The sequence below is a fragment of the Pezoporus wallicus genome, unplaced genomic scaffold, assembly GCF_028554395.1.
Source record: "Pezoporus wallicus isolate ANWC-B61680 ecotype Strahan unplaced genomic scaffold, APGP_CSIRO_Pwel_v1 contig_6484, whole genome shotgun sequence".
In the NCBI taxonomy this organism is placed as follows: domain Eukaryota; kingdom Metazoa; phylum Chordata; class Aves; order Psittaciformes; family Psittacidae; genus Pezoporus; species Pezoporus wallicus.
This window is the reverse complement of record NW_026638903.1, coordinates 2,231,289-2,249,857: the sequence shown is the minus strand read 5'-3', so window position 1 is coordinate 2,249,857 and position 18,569 is coordinate 2,231,289. Positions and strand designations below refer to the sequence as shown.

Below are 18,569 nucleotides of genomic sequence, written 5' to 3'. Positions count from 1 at the left end.
ACATGAATAAGAATTTTTTTCCTATTTTTCTGATGAAAATACTGCTTTTCAGTTTTCTGTATTTCAGACAATGCTAGCTATAGTTGGTGTTTTCACTTAGCTCTCATTACCTTTGATTTAACTGTCAAGTGGGCAGGACCTAAGAGAACATGGATCCCAATTAAAAGAATAAATGGCCATAAAGCAAGCTTTGTAGTTAAGAACTTTACATTGAATTATATTAGAACAAATCCTGCCATAGCTGTAAATTCACATTTTCCTTGATAATGTCAGCTAATTACAATACTAATGCACCACAGAAGGGATGCTGTCTTTTTAGATAAGGTACTTCAAAAGGATTTTATTATTGTTATTGCTATTATTAAAGAGCCTGCTAAATGCTTCCGTCTTATATTTTCCTTTTCTGGGAAAGTCCTGAAGTGTGATTCTTTGCTTCTCTTCATGAGCACAATGCAATCTCACTTCCCAATAAATACACTTTTTTTTTTTTCTCCTTAGAAAAAATACTAACAAAAGAATTGCAAAATCTGTTGGACAGTTCATGTTCTGCCCTACAGTAGTGTCCATGGACTGGAGTTGTGGTGGGTTTTTGTTTGGTTTTAATACAGACAGCACCTGCTGATGCCCTTTGTTTAAAGGTTTAATTTACTGTTTAAAGCTTCAATACTACTGGTTTGAATTGCCTCACTGTAATGGCTTCTGCATTTTTGAGAAAACAAGTCCCTTGATTGAACAGTGGAAGAACGAGGCAGGGATATCTAGGTAGCCTGGGAAGACTTTCTGTAAGTGGCCACCAATTGCTTGAATAACTATTAGAAAACAGACATGGGCAGTCAGGGACTAAGTTGCACTTTTCAGTATGGATATCCATGGTGGTAACTTCCGTGGTGACGGTAATCATCTTGGTAACCTTCCTGGTATCCCTGGTGATAGCTATGGTAACCATACCCACCATACTCATCATCTGGGCACTGCATGCCAAGCGATTGCTGAATTGTCATTTCCTGTCGACGAAGCTGCATGGAATCAATCAGATCATACACAATTGCCATAGACCACATTGGAGAAGGATACCAGGATTTGACGTTTCCATCTTTCCCAACTAGAAGCATGGAGAAATACTCTGGGCTAATTTGGAAATAATTTCTAATGTCTTTCACCAAATTAGCTGGGATATCTTCTCGGTCTACAGTAGAGCTTCCTAGAAAGTAATCACAAAACCAGCATTGATATTTTGTTTAGGCAGTGATGATGTTTGTTAGCAACATGAGATAGGATGAAGGCCAATAGTTGGCAATGTAAAGTTTTTGTCATTTACAAGTTCAGGATTTCCTGCTTCCAAAATGAAACAGCTTCAGTGTAAACTAAAGATGTATTTTAAACAGCTTTATTAGGTTTAGTAAACTTGTCTTTATTCTGTAGGCTGAAGCTGCTGAAGTGTAGCACACCTTTTTGTCACCCATCACACATGTGCCTCCTTGGCTTCTATGCAGTTTGTGTCACTGGTTCTCATAATGCATAAGGCATATATGAAAAACAGTCTCAGTGAAAGAAATCATGAGAAATAGTGATAGTGTGAAGAATTACAGGATGAATTTGCTGGGTCATTTAATGGCAACAAACACAGAGCTGTCTTGGCAGTAGGACTTTTACAAAGTGGCACATGTCTTACAAACTTGTTGAAGCTCTCTGAAGGAGGCCAGCAAGCTAGAAAGATTAGCACGCTTTCATGTTACAGAGCAGTCAGAATGGGGATGGGATAAATCAGCTGACTGTTCTTTCACTGATGGAGACAGTTGTTGGGCTTAAGTGGTAGCATTTGAAATGTACCCTGACAGTGAGATCTCCTAAGAATAGGTACCTGAAGTAGCCTGCAGAGAGCAAACAGAATACTTAGAGGGGGCTTGTAAAAAAAAAAAAATGGAGAAAGATTTTACCAGGGCCAATAGAGACAGGACAAAGGGTAATGGTTTTAAACTGAAAGAGGGTAGATTTAGATATAAGGAAGAGGTTTTTCAGGTTGGGGGTGGTGCAACATGTGAACAGGTTGCCCAGAGAAGCAGTGTATGCCCCATCCCTGGAAGTGTTCCAAGGCCAGGTTGGATATGGCTTAGAGCAACCTCTTCTAGTGAAAGATGTCACTATCTATGACAGTAGAGTTGAACTATATCATCTTTGAAAGGTCCTTTACAGTCTAAACCATTCTATGAAGATGACTGAGGGACCCATATAAGAGGATCTGCTGAGTTGGTGTTCTATTAGCCCTGCAAACTCTTGCACATGTAAGAGGCACAGACATCTCTTCATCTTTGACAGCAAGGCAGGCAGAGAAGTGTACTTGGGATTGTATGTTTAGGTGGAAGATAAAGACGTGAGATGTCTTCGAAATGATATTTGGGCTTTTGTGTCCTGAATAAGTTATATAATGTTTAGCACGGGAACACCAAGAAAGCTTTTTGTTTGCTTTTGTATTGTCTTGTTTCTTGAAAGAAACAAAAGAGAAAAAAATATTCATACCAATCCCTCTAAAGAAATTACAGCAAAGAAACTCTATGTAATGTCCTTCGTGGGGAGTACTGAAGAAACTGGAAACAGTTACTTACCGTTAATTGGATACAACTCTAAGACACCCCCAATATCTTCTCCAAGTCCTAGCAATTTGAGTATAGTTATATGGCGTAGACCTGTGGAGGAAGTGAAGGAGATTTGGGGTCAGACCAGGTTTTTCTGCTCTGTGGCAGATTTCAGTTTAATCAGCCAGGTCTCTGTATGCTAAGTTAGGACCCAGTCTCAGCCAGCCCTCTAGGAGGAAGAGCTAGTGATTTATGTGAAATCTCTGCCAGTCACATCACCTGTCCCAAACATGAGGATAAGCTAGTGTGTCAAGTAAATATGGTTATCAGTTGCATGAAAGCTGTTGCTAATGTCCCAAGGACGACAGCATTTGTAGTGGTTCTAGAACAGAGATAGGGGTAGGGATGCAAGCATCAGGCACGCTGTTGTATTTGTAGAGGCCATTCCCCAAATTCAGAATGTTTCTGCACTGTTTTGTTCAAAGCTCTTACTTGTCATCTACACAGCAACAAAGTATTTAGGGGCAATGTAACCTATCACAGCTAAACTCTAAATGACTGTGGGGAATGGCTTATGACAGGCATTCACTTCTTTCATTTGTTTGGGGCAGAGGCTTGGACTGCTTTGAAGAAAGGCCTTAGGGGGCTGTAGAAACTGTTTGTGTAACGTGAGTCTGTATCTACAAAATCTTTGATGTAACTGTTTTTACAACTTGGAGGATAGATGCTTAGTTATAACACCCATTGAGGACAAACGCTTTAGGAACTTGCTGGTTCTCCTTCAAGCTGTCCCTAACAAAAGGTGAGGAGAATTAACTGTTTTAATTACATTCCATTCTTCAGGAAGCATTTTGCGGTGGTCCATGTCACCATTTACTTCAGTAGTTACCAAGTGAGATGATGCTGATGCTCTGAATGAAAGCTGGGTGGTTATGAATAAGCAGTGATACTGTGCAGATCTCCAGGCATAACTGAAATGTATTGAAACAGCCGCTGTTTCATTCTGTTGCAGGAGTCAAGTCTATGCCCTCTATGGGATTTGCGTTGCCAGAAGCCTAAGTTAAGGAGTAGGTCTCTCTGGGCTTTCTAATGGAAAGGCAGAAGAGTGTTTCTGAGTCTTGCTTTTAATTGCCTCCTGGAAGACTCCATCTCTCTCCACTGACTATGTAGTTGGCTCTTTAGTACTTAGGGGGCTGGGAGTGTCCTTGTTGGATAATATTTTTACAGGTTTTGGCAATGAGGCAGGAAGGATTAAAAAAAAAACAAACAAAACCTAATGGCCATCATCTCCCTGAAACCTGACCTGGTTCTGAGCTGGGTATAGAGAATCTGACCTTCCCAAAGCATTGTACTTACGTGTTAATTTGTGCATTAAGGAAAAGAAAACGTCATTGAGCTCCTGAAGCTCAAGCCTGGAGGGAAGCTTTGGAGTGCTAACCTTTTCTGCCTCGCACAAATGATTCCTGGGAACAATTTAGCTGTCTTAGCTCTCTCAGGGGGTTTGCTGTACTACCTGCTTAGCACAGTCTTTTCCATTTGGATGTGGAGTACCTACAGCAAGCTATTCGGTTGTCAGACTCCTCAGACTGTCTAGATTCAGACTTGAGCAAAGGAAGCTATTGCATCACCAGGAAGGATGTGGGTTTGGGGAGCAAGAGTGTCATTTCTTTTGACTCACCAAAATTGCAGGCTTGTCCACTGAGAGCAGCAAGCTGCTGGGAATAAGCCCAATCCTCATCACTGGGAGCAGAGATCACCACCAGCCTCCTTCTCCATCGGAACCTGGAAGGAGGAGAGAGTGTGACAGTGTACAGTGATAATACATGACCTGAGTCCTGTCAGCATTTTTGTTCTCTGTAGGCTGAAGTATGTCATTCCTGTCACAACTTCTGAGTAACAGCTGTATGGGAGATCTTCCCAGTTCTGTCCATCACTGGGAGAGGATAAAGCCTATTTTGGATTTTACAACTCTCAAACATCTGCTGCTTCACCAAAGAAACACTGCAAAGCTTATGATCTTTGCTCAAAGACCTCTTCAGTAGTTACAATAATGTTGAGAAGTGTATATTCAATAGAAAGAAACATTCCTGTAGAATTCCTCACTAAACATTGACCTTTTACGTCATTCACCCCTGCTGGAACTGCACAGTTACTTTGCAGTCCAAGGCCTGTCTGAGAATTAGGGTGTATCTTCATTTCAGACATAACATACTTCTGTGTAAATACTCACTGACCTCTTTTTCTTCTACACCACACTTGCTCAAAATACCTCTAACATGGTTTTAAATCTGAGCTTGTTTGTAAGAGCGTGGTTGTGTGAGCCTGTGGCCGTATGAGGTATGCATGGAGCAATAAGAAAAATCTTGGCTATTTCTTTAATATGGAACACCCCATCTAACCAAACTTTTGCACAAGGAGTGCTTTCCCTTGTCCTCTCAAGGAAAGTCACTGACATAAGGACATTTGAAACCTTGCAAAATTCTAACTACAGGGGTTTTTAATTCTCTCCAAGCAACTCCTTTTTTGAATAAAAGTACTTCTCCACTAAACCTGAATAAATCAGATTTATAGGAATTTGCAAAGCTGCAGGGATATTTTTGTATCAGGAAATGATCTTTTAAATGGATGCAGATGTTACTTTGTTACAATAATAACCTGCCTTTCTGCAGAACCAATTGAAGATCTCAAAATAAAGGCTAATGCGAAGGGTCAATTCTACTCTATTTGGGAGAAGAAGAAAATATGGTGAACTTGCCCAATATCACAGAAGCTGCCAAAAGAATGGGAGATGCTGATGTTTTTGTCTTGTTGACTGACTGATACTGCATGTATTTTTATAATTAAAAAAGTAAATCCTTGAAAAGCAAAGCTCCCACATTTTAATCTTACCCCAGAGGAAAAGCAAAGAGACATAGGTGTATGTATACAGTTATGTGCATAGGAGTGAGAAGCATTAAGAATCATATGCATGACATGAGGAAATGGGGGAAATTTCATATTGTTATTCTGAAAATAAGGAAAAAATTATCTTGTGATATATTGTATAGCAAAAGCACCTGGCTACTGGTCTAGTGGAAGATTTCCCTGCCCATGGCAGGGGGGTTGGATCTTTAAGGTCCTATCCAACCCAAACCATTCTGTGATTCTATGAAATGATAACTGAGAATGTAAACAGTGGATCATATTTTTTCCAGGGCATAAATCAGGATGGAATCATATATGTGAGCTGTTTTAAGATACTCTTAATCACTTTATGGATTTTTGAGTATCTCCTTCAGAGATGCAGAGAGCTGAGAAGGGTTGAAAGCCACTCAAGCTGTTCACCCTCCTGCACCAGGCAATCCCTGTAATTGGTGTGCTTGTCAGGGGCTACATCTTACTGAAAAATTATTCAGTTGGTCTTTCACAGCTGTCATTTCAGCAACACTAATGTACACATTTGTGCCTTATTTCTGATATCACAAGCCGCAGGCCAACAATTCTGTCCTGACAGATCTGCCAGACCCTTCTCTGTGTGCATTCTTTCTTTCTCTTTTACCTATTTTGCATCCCGTTCCTGTTTGTGAGCCCAGAGAGTAGTGCAGCCAGTGTCTTGGTGTTATGAGGGCACTCCCCCTCTCAAACTCAAGGATCTTCTTCCAATACATGTAGCTTTTAAGCAGTACTCAAACCACCTCTGGCTCTCATGGTCTCCTTTTACTCCAGCCAGACTTGTTAAGAACAATATTTGCATTATTGTAACTGACCTCCGCAATGCGCAGCACTGGAAATGATGCCAAGACTCTTTTTCAGCTGGGAACATAATCTTGGACAAAGTTGGAATGAATCTTGCTGGGAATCTGACCAGTTAACATGGCTAGTGAAGCCCACCCAGTATTTAAAGCCTGATGCTCCTTGCTCAGATGACAAATGCATTCTGTGCAGCTGCAGATGTGTTTAGAGATGCAACATTCTGCATTTTTCCTGCCTTTTTTTCTAATGTGTGCTTATTACTAGGGCTGATTCCAGGAAAAGAAGGATTTGGGGCCTGACACTTTCCAGCATACAAGCTTTTTCTTGTGTTGGTCAGCTGTTCCTAACCTGTGGTTCTTCTTGATGGTCTTGAGGATGAATTGCTGAGACCTAAACAGGAGGTGGTGAGGTGGGTTGGGTGGATCTATTTAAAGGTTTATTCTGTTGAAATGGCCAGTGAATTTTAAAATGTTTAGGAACAAGAGCCTATTCATTTTCCTGTTGCTTTTTTCCTCCTCAAGTTGTAATCCCCACTGCCTCAGTTATTTATCCCTATTTGACATTAACAGTGTATTCCCATGGATTCTGATAGTAGGTGAGGAGGATGCAGTAAGTAAAACCTAGAGTGATGAGTAGCCCTAATTTCACATAAATTATCTTGTGATAGAGGGATCTATAGCTGCACAGGCCTTCTGTGGATCTGAATTCCCACAGTCCAGATATGTTTATTGCCTGGAATTCAGGTCTTGCAGGTAGAGCAGTAACAGCATATAGCAATTGCATAAGCAAAACTGTCTTTCTGCAGAAGGTCTCTCAAACATTTTGCAAGACTTGTGCAAGACCTTTAGTAATATGCATTACTAATACTGGCAAAGGCCAACTGTTATCTTGAGTAGGATAAGAAGGAAGTTACAGAGAATTAATTACTGATTTGAGCTACATGGAAAGGATTAGAATGGGATTAATGAGATTGTGATGGTTGATGATTGAAACACATAAACACTGTGTTTCATGCATTTAAAACACTGAGCTAACATCTGTGAATTAATCCTTGTTTGCTCTTCTAGTGCAAATCAGTGTTATTATCTCCATGTCGTTATGGGGTAACTGAGGTACAGAAAATCAGTGTCCAAAGAATGTGCAGTCAGGAAACACAGCATACATCCTGACTTCTAGTGCTTTATACAAGACTGCATTCAGGTTATGGCTACATCTCTACGTTTGCTAAGCACTCTAAGTACTGAGAAATCTATATTAAAAAATCACAGAAATAGTTGAATGGGTATTTTTTCAATAAGACAATAATCATTAGAACTAGCAGCAGATAAGAACAGAAGGTAATACCTGGATAAGAAGCTCTCAAGGGATTGCTTCTTGTCTTCTTTGCAGACAATGCCCTCTTTTTTCTGTCTTTCCATGTCTTTGATTCGTGACTGGAAGGTGTCGATCAAATCAAACACAGATTTCATTGCTATAGGTACTTCATAATATTGCTGTTATAAAAAAAAAGAACAGATGGATGAAAGGATGCACATATTGGGAGTCTTTCTGCATATATCACAGCACCATGGTATATATAGAGATCCAAGTATTCCTGTTTACACACAGGTAACAAGGCCTAAAGCAGATTAGAAGCCATGTAAAATAGCATTAGTTTTGCAGTCAGAGTACTCTTTGGAAATGACATATTTTCAGTATTTTCCCAATGTGATAAGGCCAGGCCATTGCAGGCAACAAATTGTCATTATGCTCTTTTGTAAGCCCATTTAACAAGAGCATTTGTCCATATGCTATATGCTGTCATCCTGATGAGCAGTCAAACTGTGTTTTAGAATACCAGGTACTATAATAAAACCCCTGCCCGTGGGAGCTCTTGTTCCTATGATGTCAGATCAGATGCTAGCAGAAACCCACAATTCCTGAAATCCCCTAATTGCAGAAACCAAAGATAACTACCTAATTCCTCAAAAATTCTCTTACTGTCCTTTTTCTTGCCCTCCAGCAATAACCAAGTCCTGCATCAGTCACTTATGTGCCCCCACATGCAATCCTGTAGTGTATAATTTCCTACTTTTTTTTTCACTTTTTTTTCCTGTATTTCTAATGCCTTTTCTTCCAAAGAGTTAAAAACCTCACCTTGACCTTCATATCAGTGTCTGTCAGCACCATGAAGAAGTCATTGTAGGTCATCCCATACTCTTTCCTCAACTCACTGATGAGCTGCTGGTCCACAAGATCTTCATCCTCTATCACTTTCATGGGCTTTTCATTATCTTAATGTGAGACAAAGGAGAAATGAAAGTAATCATGGAATCACACAGCACTCTGCCTTTAATTTCACCTTGAACGAAAGGGGAAAATTCATTTCCCAAAAGCCTTCTTCCAGCTGCACAGGCAAGATATTAAAAAAACAGCAATATGGTGCTACGGCTTTTAAGTGTTCAGTTTTCAGTCCCAGTATTTCCTGAAACAGTCTGTCCTGGGGCATGTGCACATCAGTATTCAGCGTTTCTACTTGATTTTAGAAGATCTAGGTTGCCTGCTCTTTCCTGGAAAGATATTTTAGATTTCCTTGTTTGTTTGTTTTCAATATTCTTATGCATGTATATGCATGTACTAATCATTTCACCAGCTCCTGAAATGCAACCATTTCTGGAACAGAAAATAGGAACAATGTAGGATAGGGGCTGGAAAGCACCATATCCAAATGAAACAGCATAGAGAATTTGGGCAAATAAAATATAGCTAGAACAGCTTAGGTTGGCCAGGATACTAGAGCTAACCTGGCCAGTCTTAAAAACTTACATGGGAGGTTTAGTAACTGCAAGAAACAAGAAACTGTTTAATGTGTCTTGAATACTACAGTCCTAGCTCTTCAGCTTTCTCTGTATACCTTGCTGTGGCACTCCTTCTCCTACATCAGCCTGCTGGTGTTCGTTGCCTATTCTAGCACCCTGACAGGAAAAAACTTACTTTTGAGAGTGACTTGTATGTACTTACTGCTCTACGCTAAGAAAACATTCAGAAATACCCGAGGAAAAAAAGACCTAAAAGACCTCTGGAGACAGAGACTTGAAGCCTGTATAAGACAAGCCTGTAGAGGTACTGAGGTACGCATCATGTCCAAGTCCTGAAAAATGTGTCATGGGAGAGAAGAAAGCCACAAATGCTGGCCTGCCTTTCAAACTTGGAAATTATTTCTAGGGAATAATAAGTTAATAAGTTAATCTAATTGCCTCTTTTCAATTCACTACTTGTCCCTGACCTCCACTTCATAAAGAAGGAGCATAATGATCAGCATGAAGAACAGTGGGAATCAAGACTGTCTGCTGCTACCCGCAAAGTCCTCACTCTCTTTGTTTTTTCTAGACAGGTCACTGAAAGAGTGACAGAGACTTTTCTTTATACTTCTTTAGCAGCTAGACAGGCTGGGAAGATGAGCTACTCCTTAGAAATAATTCAGATAAGGCTAAAAAGAAGTTCATCAGTTTGTTGTAGCAGTACAGTGGCCTGATGGATTAGGTATTGGCTTTGATTGTAAAGTGTGTAGCCTGGGGCTGGTGTTTAGCTGACTAAAGCCCTGTTCCCATGAGCTGGGGAAAAGACCACATGGCTAACCTGGGGTGAAGTGAAGCCCTCTGCAGTGACACTCAGTTTTCGTGTCATTACAATATGAAACTGGGAAATGTTCTTTGCTTTCAGTATGAGCTAATCTTAGCTGAACAGTGTTAATGAGCTCTCTTTTATTTACTGCTTCTAAATGTGTTTGAAATTGTGGACTTTTCTATTGTTGTCATGTATTTTAGTCCAAAGATGCATCACTACAAGTAGACCTCATCATGAAGGGTGCTCAGGCTTCTCACAGCATAAATACTGTGAACAAATTGCTTTTTAGGAGCTTTTGATGCCTCTGGTGCTGAAGGAGATTGAGCCATGAAAAGGTTGTGCAAGCAGGAAGGGTAGAGGAGAAGGGTGTGTGTGTGTGTGTATGTGTGTGTAAATAGAAAGATGTTTATATTAAACTTTTCTAAAAGCTCAGAATTTGGCTTTTTGTTGAAAAAGGTAAGGTGAACTTCATGTAAGGTTTAACTTGTACTCTTCTAAGTCTCCTGCTTTTCTTCAAAAAGTTAATTTCTCCTGTGAGAATTCAGTTGTTATATACAGTTGTGTGGTTTGGGAAAAGTTTGGGTGTAGATTAAATTTGGAACAGGCTGAAAGAGTATGGTCTATGTCACTGAATGTCTGCTTATGAGCCAGATTGGAGCTAAATATAATCCTAAACAGTTCACTGACAGGCAGATGGATCTTGGTACACAAAAAGTGACCTTGAATAACCTTGGCTTGAAGTGGAAAATCCTGTGCCACTGCAGATTTGTCAACAAGGTGCACGGTCTGGCAGGATTTGTGACTCGCTGTCATTCAGGGACACAAGACTCCTGATCTCCGCTAGGTGCTCTCCCTCTGAGTGTAGTAGAGGTGAGGCTGGAAGCCAGACATAAATCTGGGATTTTCTGGCCTGTTGTATGCCAGACCTGAAATACCCTGGAGCTGGTATGGTCCTGAGCTTTCTGTTCCAGAGCACATCTCTTCCCAGGGACTGGTAAAACCAGGTGAACTTCCAGAGGAAAGATGGACTTATAAGCAAAAGTAGCAACTATTATGCTATTTCTATGCCTTCATCCCATGAAGTATTCATGGTAGTGTTAACCTTTTAGATGCAGACAGCAATGACATTGTTTACCTGATTCAAGAGACACCTAAGTGTAAGTGGTTTGCTGGACTGGGACTGAAGTCTGCCCAAATCCTACTGTTATGAAAGAAAAGGTTCTCACTGGCTTAGATGGGCGCTTCCCTGGACCTGGACATTGACGCCAGTTGTTTCAAGGCTGCCTAAGAGAGGTAGATGCCCAGTATGGGAATTCTGTATGTAAAAAGGTGATACTAAATATGGCTGAATGAGCTGCTTTGCAAATCCTGCATAGTCTGATCTATAGTCCAAAACTTCTGGCTTCAATTACATGAACCTCTTTAAAATAGCCAGCAATAAGCAGTCACATTGATGGGTATCTAGGTTTATGGGTAAAGAGAGGCAGTAGGACTTTAAATGGTAAACTTTGTAACATCAGGTACGCTGGTGCACATGTGTAAGGTTGTCCCTACCTAAAAGCTATGGTTGAAATCTTCTAGATTAATATCTATATACCAGTACAAAGGGGAAAATGCACCTGGACCTCCCCTTGCTGTGGAGGAGAATGCTCACTTTGTGGACATAGCAAAATTAGCTCTTAAGCCTAGGAAAGCTGATCCTGGGAAGGAAGGGAACTCACAGCAAGGGTACTAACTGGCATGCTTCTCTTTGAACTGGGTTTAGCCAGTGCATGCCCCTGAAAACTGAAGTTTTACCATGATCTCATGAGGAGTGCAAAAGCAAGAGACAATGTTATATGGCAGGGTGGGGAGATAATGATATTGAACTTCAAACCAGAATTAATTTGGGCCAAGTTTTGAATATAATCTTAAACAGTTCCCTGCAGCATTTCCTGCCCCCAGTCTCCTCTCCTTCATGACAACAGCGAGTTTCTTTGAATTGTGCTAGCCAGTATCTAGCCATCCATGGCTGATGTCTTGTGAAAGCAAGGACGGGGGGGGGCATCATAAAAGGGTAGCCATTTAGTTAGATAGTGACGATGGTATTCAACATATTGGTAGACCTGAGCCTAATTTCTTCTTTTTGTCCCATGCCCTCATCATGTTTTTCTGCCTTTTCACTGTTTTACTGGCTTTAACAATTCCCACAAAGAAAGCTAAAGGTGCTCAAGTTACATCACTGGGAAGCCTAACGGAAAATACCAGAGACACTTATGTAAATACAAAAGGGAGGTAGCTAGCATGGAAGGAGAAGGAATAGGTGTGAAAGTACAACGGAACCCCAGCAAATAATGTTGCTTAGATCTTGACCCAAGCTGGGGAGATTTCTCCCTTTGCTGTCTGTATTGTGCCCACAAGACGGAAAGAAATTATTAAAAAACAAAAGAACCTAGCTGGAAGTGGTCAATTTTCATGCTGCTGTTGTTCATGGTGCCAAAGATTGTGATGACTGAAATCTTCCTTGTTGCCATCTTGCAGAAGCTCTCCAGATACTCATCTCGCTGCTGTACATACATGGTATTGTCCGCCTTGGGTGTAGTGATCAGCTGGTTGGTGGCAGAGACAAAAGAGCTTGTTTAGTGTAAGGAATGAAGCAGATGATTATTTTACTGAGGGAGAACTAGTCGCTATCTGCAAACCGGGCTTTACCATAGCTCTGTTGACAGCTTTGTAGCCTTATTTTATTTATTTGCATCTGGAGTGTACATTTAGGCCTGACTGACCCAAAGGTCTTCAACCAGCCACAGGAAGGCTTTAGGAAGCATGGCCAGCTGGTGGCACTAACTCCTCCCATGCCTCTCTACAGTACTGGCAGAAGAATGGCACTGAATTTTACGGAAACCCTTGTCCTCTCATGTTACCCCTTGCCCTGCCAATCACGCCAGGTTTCCCTCACAGCCTTTTCAGTGGTTCCGTGAATCTAGGATCGCCCCTGCTCACTGACGGTGGGAGCACTGGGAACATGGCAGCTGCAGCAGTATCCAGCAGGAGGTGGAGAGGAATGCCTCCGCTCGAGCAATGTAATCATCCTAACTGGCAGCAGTGAACTACAATCAAGCAACTGCCAGTGATTCCCCAAACACAAAGGGAGTTGGAATCCAAATCCAAATTTTGTGATTTAAGGTCGTAAATAATCACCAGAATCCTTCAATTGCAAACCTATGCTTTATTCTGTAACTGGTTTAATCCTTTTGTAGCTGCCTTCTTAAAGTCTGTAGGGCCTGAAGGGTAGTTTTTATGATATAGTCCTTTAAAATCCAGTTCATCAATGTACTGAAATGTAAGAGGCATTTCTGGGCTTATAAGATCTCACTCTCATTTATGCAAAGACCCCCTGGCATGACTACAGCATCGGGACATGAAGGTGAATTAAAGTCAGACACAAAGAGGATTTGATTTCTGGGCTATAGCATGTAACATGTTGCTTTTAAATTGCATAGAAATGTTTCAAATGACAAAAGGATCATGAGAAGGATTTGAGGACTGAGATCAAAACCAGACCACTGTTTTGTTTTGTCCTCCCTAGTTTTAGATGCCATAAGCAGGAACACACGGTCAAGTCTGAATCTGATCTACATCAAACCTTGTAGAACAAAGTAGGGAATATTTAAAAGGCAAAGCAAACTTCAAATCAAACCATGTGCCAGGACTGTTTCAAAACAGGCAGTATATACACTGTCTCTATTTGTATTTGCATGCACATGTGTATATGTGAATGTGCATATATATGCACGTGGGTATAAATAGAGTCATATATAAACTGTCAGTCAGCATTTCATCACCACAGAGAAGTAAACCAAGAGCCCAAATTCATTAAGCCAAGACTTCTTAACACTAGCAAGACCACAGTGAAAGCCCCACTGTAGAGAGGTGGGGCTCCAGGACTCAAAACACAAACATTTTTTTCAGTTTCTGTAGCTGGGTCCTGTATTTGTCATTAATTGAACTTGACCCAGAATAGCCTTCAAAATTCTGGATGTTTGGAATTCACACTGAAATCTGCACTCTGAAATCCTTAATGACGTGTAGGACTTAAAAACCCACATCCCTCTCAAAAGAATTTTGGGAGAGGACTGAAACAATGCCCTTGGGCGCCAGTCTGTTAAAGAAGTGTCTGAAAGACAAGCAAAGCAATGGGGAATAATTCAGGTGGAGCCACTTCTGCAGCAATGTGGGCTTACTCTCTAGAGAGGGAGTTTGAAGACTCATGAATGACAAGAGTTCATCTAGCTAAAAGGAGTGACCTTATGTGAACTGAACATTTTGATAGGAAGGGATTAAAACAGGCATGTGTGTGTATTCAAAGAAGCTTGAGAAGTTGTTTTCCACATGTGCTGTGTGTGGTGAAGCAATAGTAGAGGTCACTGCTTTCACCAATAACTGACTAAAACTTACTCTTCAAGAAACTTAGAGCAAGAAGGCTGAGGATGGTATTAGATACTGGAAAAATGAAGTGCAGCATAGCATAATCATTTGTCTTCAGTGAGTTTTGGTCTGACAACCTGTGATTGTGCAATTCTTTTCTTGGAGATCCAGGTGAGAGGTAGCCTAATACCAGAAGGTTCGAATTTCAGACTGTCCTTTAAGTTGCCAGGACTGTGCTGCAGCAGTGAATTAGCAGCCTGACATCTGTGAGCTCCTCTTTTGGCTCCTTTTTGAAATTTGTTTTTATTTGTCCTGATGCTACACATATTCTTGGAAACCACAATGTTGAGATATGTGACCACATTTCAAAGATCCCAAACTTCTGCGCAGTTTCTCTCTCTGAGCTTTTGATTTGGCTAAGTATTAGTCAACAAGTAACTTACAGGTATTATGTGCAAAATTTAATGAGATTACTCTTCTCCAACATGACTGCTAGCTCTGCACATCCCCTACAGCTGAAAGAGTGGGGATGGGGAGAAGAAAGTTGCCCTTTGCTTAGGACTGTGAATCACCATCAGAATGATTAATTAAATCCCAGTAGTTGAAATCTTAGCTATTTGCGTTGGAATATGGGCATGAAAAGTAAAAGCTACATTTGTGACACTAACTGTTGGACAATAATTATGAAACAGGCCAGCTGGCAGTGGAATTATTGCAAGAAACCAGCTCCCACAATAATATTTTTAAAAAACTGTTCTTCAAAGTGTACCTTTCAGGGTATGTGCCATCTGCCAGAAGAAACATTGGTACATCAGTTAAAGCGGTTTCCTGTCCCAGGTGAAGTGGTGTTTTAGGTAAATTGTTGGAAAAACATATAACACTATTAAACCCTGGGACAAATAACTCCAGACCATGCAGAGTTTCTCAGACTTGAAAACGTACCGTAGTGTTACAGTTAATAAAAACAGCAGGAGAAAAAACCAAACCAAAATGAAGTTTGCAAAGGATCTCTGAAGATGTCTAGGAGATTTGAATGCCAAGTTCCCATCAGGAAGAACGGCAGATAAAACAATCCTACCTCAGGGCATCTCATCATATGCTTTCGTGCATATCCTCGGTCAGACATGCTCTAGTACTGCCAAGCCATCTGGCTTGCTTCCAGTTTTAGGACACCAGCACCAATATAAAACAGGTATGCCAGCTGACAGGACATGTGGACTGTCAAAATGTGGTAACATTGGTAAGTAACCCAAAGCAAAGAATGGATGTAATCCACACTGGGCCCTTGTTTTATCAATCATAACTATACAGATCTGAGATGTACATATCCACTGGAAACCAAACAATCTGATGGCTATGTGGTTGCTCGTGGAAGTGACTGGGAAGAGGTTTTATCCAAATTCCTGATTGACTGAAGTTCATACAGCATGTAGGATTTCCAACATGAGACTGCAAAACATTCCCTGTTGGAAATAATTGTTTGTCTAGAAATTTTACCTTCTAAATGAAAGCACAAATCCAGAAGAATACAAAACCACTATAAGTGTTCTGTTCCCCATATCCTTGCTAGGAGGGAGATATGATTTCATTTAGGTAATAAGATTCAGATGAACTAGTTACTTACAATGAGCCGCCTTTTGCCTTCAAAATATTCCAGGAGGTCAGTCACTGATTTCCTGGGAGGCTGTAGGAAAGGCTTCTTGTTGGGCTTGGGGAAATCCTCATTCTCAGTCCTGCTCCCCTTCTTGTTCTTCTTGCTACGGTCTTTGTCCTGCTTGCTCTTTTTCTCAGCTTTGTCCTTCTTAGACTGCTTATCACTCTTCTGCAGCTTGTCAGGTCTGTCCTTCTTCCTCTTCTTCTCAGGTTTATCCATTCGCTCATGCTTCTTTGATTGTTTTCCTTTCTTTGGGGGAATATTTCCTGCTGTAAACTCTTCTTCTAAATGGGAACTAGAAGGCTTGCTTGGGTCATATTTATCTTCATATTCATTGTTCAATATCTTTTCTTGGGCCTTCTTTTTTGGTGGTTTAGTCTTAGTTGGTTTGTGTTGCCCTGGTGTAACATTCAGGTCCCTGTGGTTATAGTCCTTTCTGTCAGTTCGATTATCTTTAAATCTACCCACGTTTGCCTTTGTGTAGTGCACTGAGGGAGCTGTTGGGACTTCAGTGGAACTGTCATAGCGGGCAGCTTTGCTTGGTTTCCGTGTGGCTGCCGGGTGCTTCTCCAGGTGGCCACGCTGCCGGTCCCTGCGGTTTGCCTTCCACACAGGAGGGTAGAAATCCTCAGAGGCTGTGACTTGAGGTGTGGTGGTATCTAGCGCTACTGGAAGCCTGTGGTACTCTGTGGTGGAATGTGACTTTGTGGTCCAGGTCCTCTGTGTTGTGGGGAGGGGTGTAGTTGTTGTAGACCGGCTTGCTGTTGTCACCGCGCGGGTGATGGCACGGGTAGTTGTGGTGGTGGGAGGGAGGGTCGTGGTTCTTACTGTAGGCAGAGGAGTGGCCACTATGGTTGTCATTGGTTTCCTCACCATTTTGGTCCTTGTTGGCTGATTATTGCTCTTCCTTGGCTCCTCCTTCCTTGCTGACACCTGGACATGTCCACCACCAGGCGTAGGCTGGGTGCTGCCCCCACTGTTGCTTTCCTCAACCACTTGTCCCTCTACCCCTGCTGCTTTGCAAGTCTGGACGAAGCCTTTCTGCCTCATCTTCTCAATTTTTCTGATGGGGCTCTGATCAATGACTTCATACATGGCCTCTAACCTGACTGGATAAGGGTACCTTTCCTCCACCTGCAGAGTTTTCTTCAACAGCACCATGCCAAATTTCCCCTTCTCCAGTTTCAGAAAGCTCATGAGCTTAGGGATGAGGGCAGGATCTAGTGGCTGCTCCAGGATTTTTCCTTCATTGGTTATCCTTCTGACTTTTCCCCCTTCTTCCCCTTCTTCATGGAACAACACAATCTGCTGGATGTGCCTCTCGGCTAGTTCACAGTAAACATCGTTTTTCAGCAGGCTCATCATGAGCCGGTAGTAGCCCTCAGAGGCATGGGGAGCAGAAATGACCCACACCCGATTTTTCCCAGCAAAGCTGGCCAGGATGTTGGGGGAACTTGACCCTGAAGGGAAGCGTGCCACCCGTGACTGTGAGGCAGAGGATATCCCTTCATCCTTAATCATCCCAGACTTGGAGTATTTGGCTGCAGCTGTGAGTCTCTGTACCCATCTCGTTCTGGTCCCCATGGCCCTGACCTGGGAATGTGCTTCCCCTTGCAGGAGATTGGCAGGTGGGTTTGGAGGTCCTGAAGAATCCCTCTTGGTGACAGGGTGTCGGGGATTCGCACTTGAATCCCTCAGGGGTGCTCCAGACCTTTTCAGGAGGCTGCTTGGAGCCTTGTAAGCCAGGGGCACTTTCCTAACTCCATGGCTCCCTCCCTCCGCTAGCCTCTCTGTCCTCTCGGAGCTGCACACTAGCCATGCTGCCCACAGCAGGGCTAAGCTGAGAGCTGGCCTCCAGTTCATTGTGCAATCTGCTTGAGGGGAGGAGGAGAAAGAGAAAAAGTTAGATGTTAACAGTATGATGACATCTTGCACAAGTGGTGAAAAAAGCAAAATATAGGCTAGCGAGATTTTGTGATTTAAAAGTGCTGATTACACCTCAGTCCTGCCTTGGTGGCTCTGTACAGTTTAGAGTTATTTTTGGAAATGCACAAAATGGATTGTTTTATGCAAAAATGAGATCATCTGTCTGTAACATGACTCTGTCTATCCAAAAGGACACTGTGATCTGCATCCTTCTCTCTGTCTCTCTCACACTTTCACACAACACTCATGCAAACATGCACAGAGAAAGGGTCCGGTACATAGAGCAGAAAGCCAAGAATTTGACTTGAGACTTACACTCTCAGGGAAGTTCCCCTTCCAGGGACGAGGTTTCACGTCTTTCTCCTTTAAAAGGAGACCAGTGCCATACAGCTTTGCTGCTGTGATTTATCTTTACGCAGCCCAACAGGTCCCAGAGCCTGCCCGTCTCCCCCGTGTATCTTATAACTTCCTTTTTTCTTCACCTTCTTGAGAAGTGGGATGAGGTTAGCGGAAATTTCCTTTGGGATCTTTGCTTCTCCATTTACCTGCAAGTCTGGCTTTTTGCTGTACTGGTTACCCGCACAGGCAGGGATTTCATTAAGAAACGGTAACTCCTGGGTGCTCCGAGTCTCTCTCTTTTAAACTTCCCAAGCCTCCTTCCCACTCCTTGT

The 18,569-nt window shown here is 42.0% G+C and overlaps 1 protein-coding gene across 2 annotated transcripts; it reads right to left on the bottom strand.

The window, feature by feature from the left end:
* Positions 1-723: 723 nt before the first annotated feature.
* On the bottom strand, positions 724-18,349 carry CCDC80 (coiled-coil domain containing 80). 2 transcript variants are annotated; one of them, XM_057413085.1, is made up of 8 exons: positions 18,214-18,349; positions 15,943-17,846; positions 12,343-12,499; positions 8,442-8,578; positions 7,650-7,798; positions 4,252-4,355; positions 2,604-2,684; positions 724-1,201 (listed from the first exon to the last, which is right to left on the bottom strand). In XM_057413085.1, the coding sequence occupies exons 2-8, from the start codon at positions 17,833-17,835 to the stop codon at positions 855-857; spliced, it is 2,868 nt and encodes a 955-aa protein (XP_057269068.1). In that variant the 5' UTR covers positions 17,836-17,846; positions 18,214-18,349; the 3' UTR covers positions 724-854. The 2 variants fall into 2 exon arrangements, with proteins under 2 accessions (XP_057269068.1, XP_057269069.1); XM_057413086.1 differs by having other exon boundaries at positions 15,943-17,843; positions 18,214-18,297.
* Between the last annotated feature and the right edge of the window lie 220 nt (positions 18,350-18,569).

Bases quoted from the DNA above. Each gene is read 5' to 3' on its own strand.
- CCDC80 (XM_057413085.1), bottom strand. From the start codon at position 17,835: ATGAACTGGAGGCCAGCTCTCAGCTTAGCCCTGCTGTGGGCAGCATGG. The intron at 12,500-15,942 runs GTAAGTAACTAG...GCCACCAACCAG, and splicing joins AAGGCAAAAGGCGGCTCATT to CTGATCACTACACCCAAGGC. The intron at 8,579-12,342 runs GTTCTTTTGTTT...TCTCACATTAAG, and splicing joins AATTGACCACTTCCAGCTAG to ATAATGAAAAGCCCATGAAA.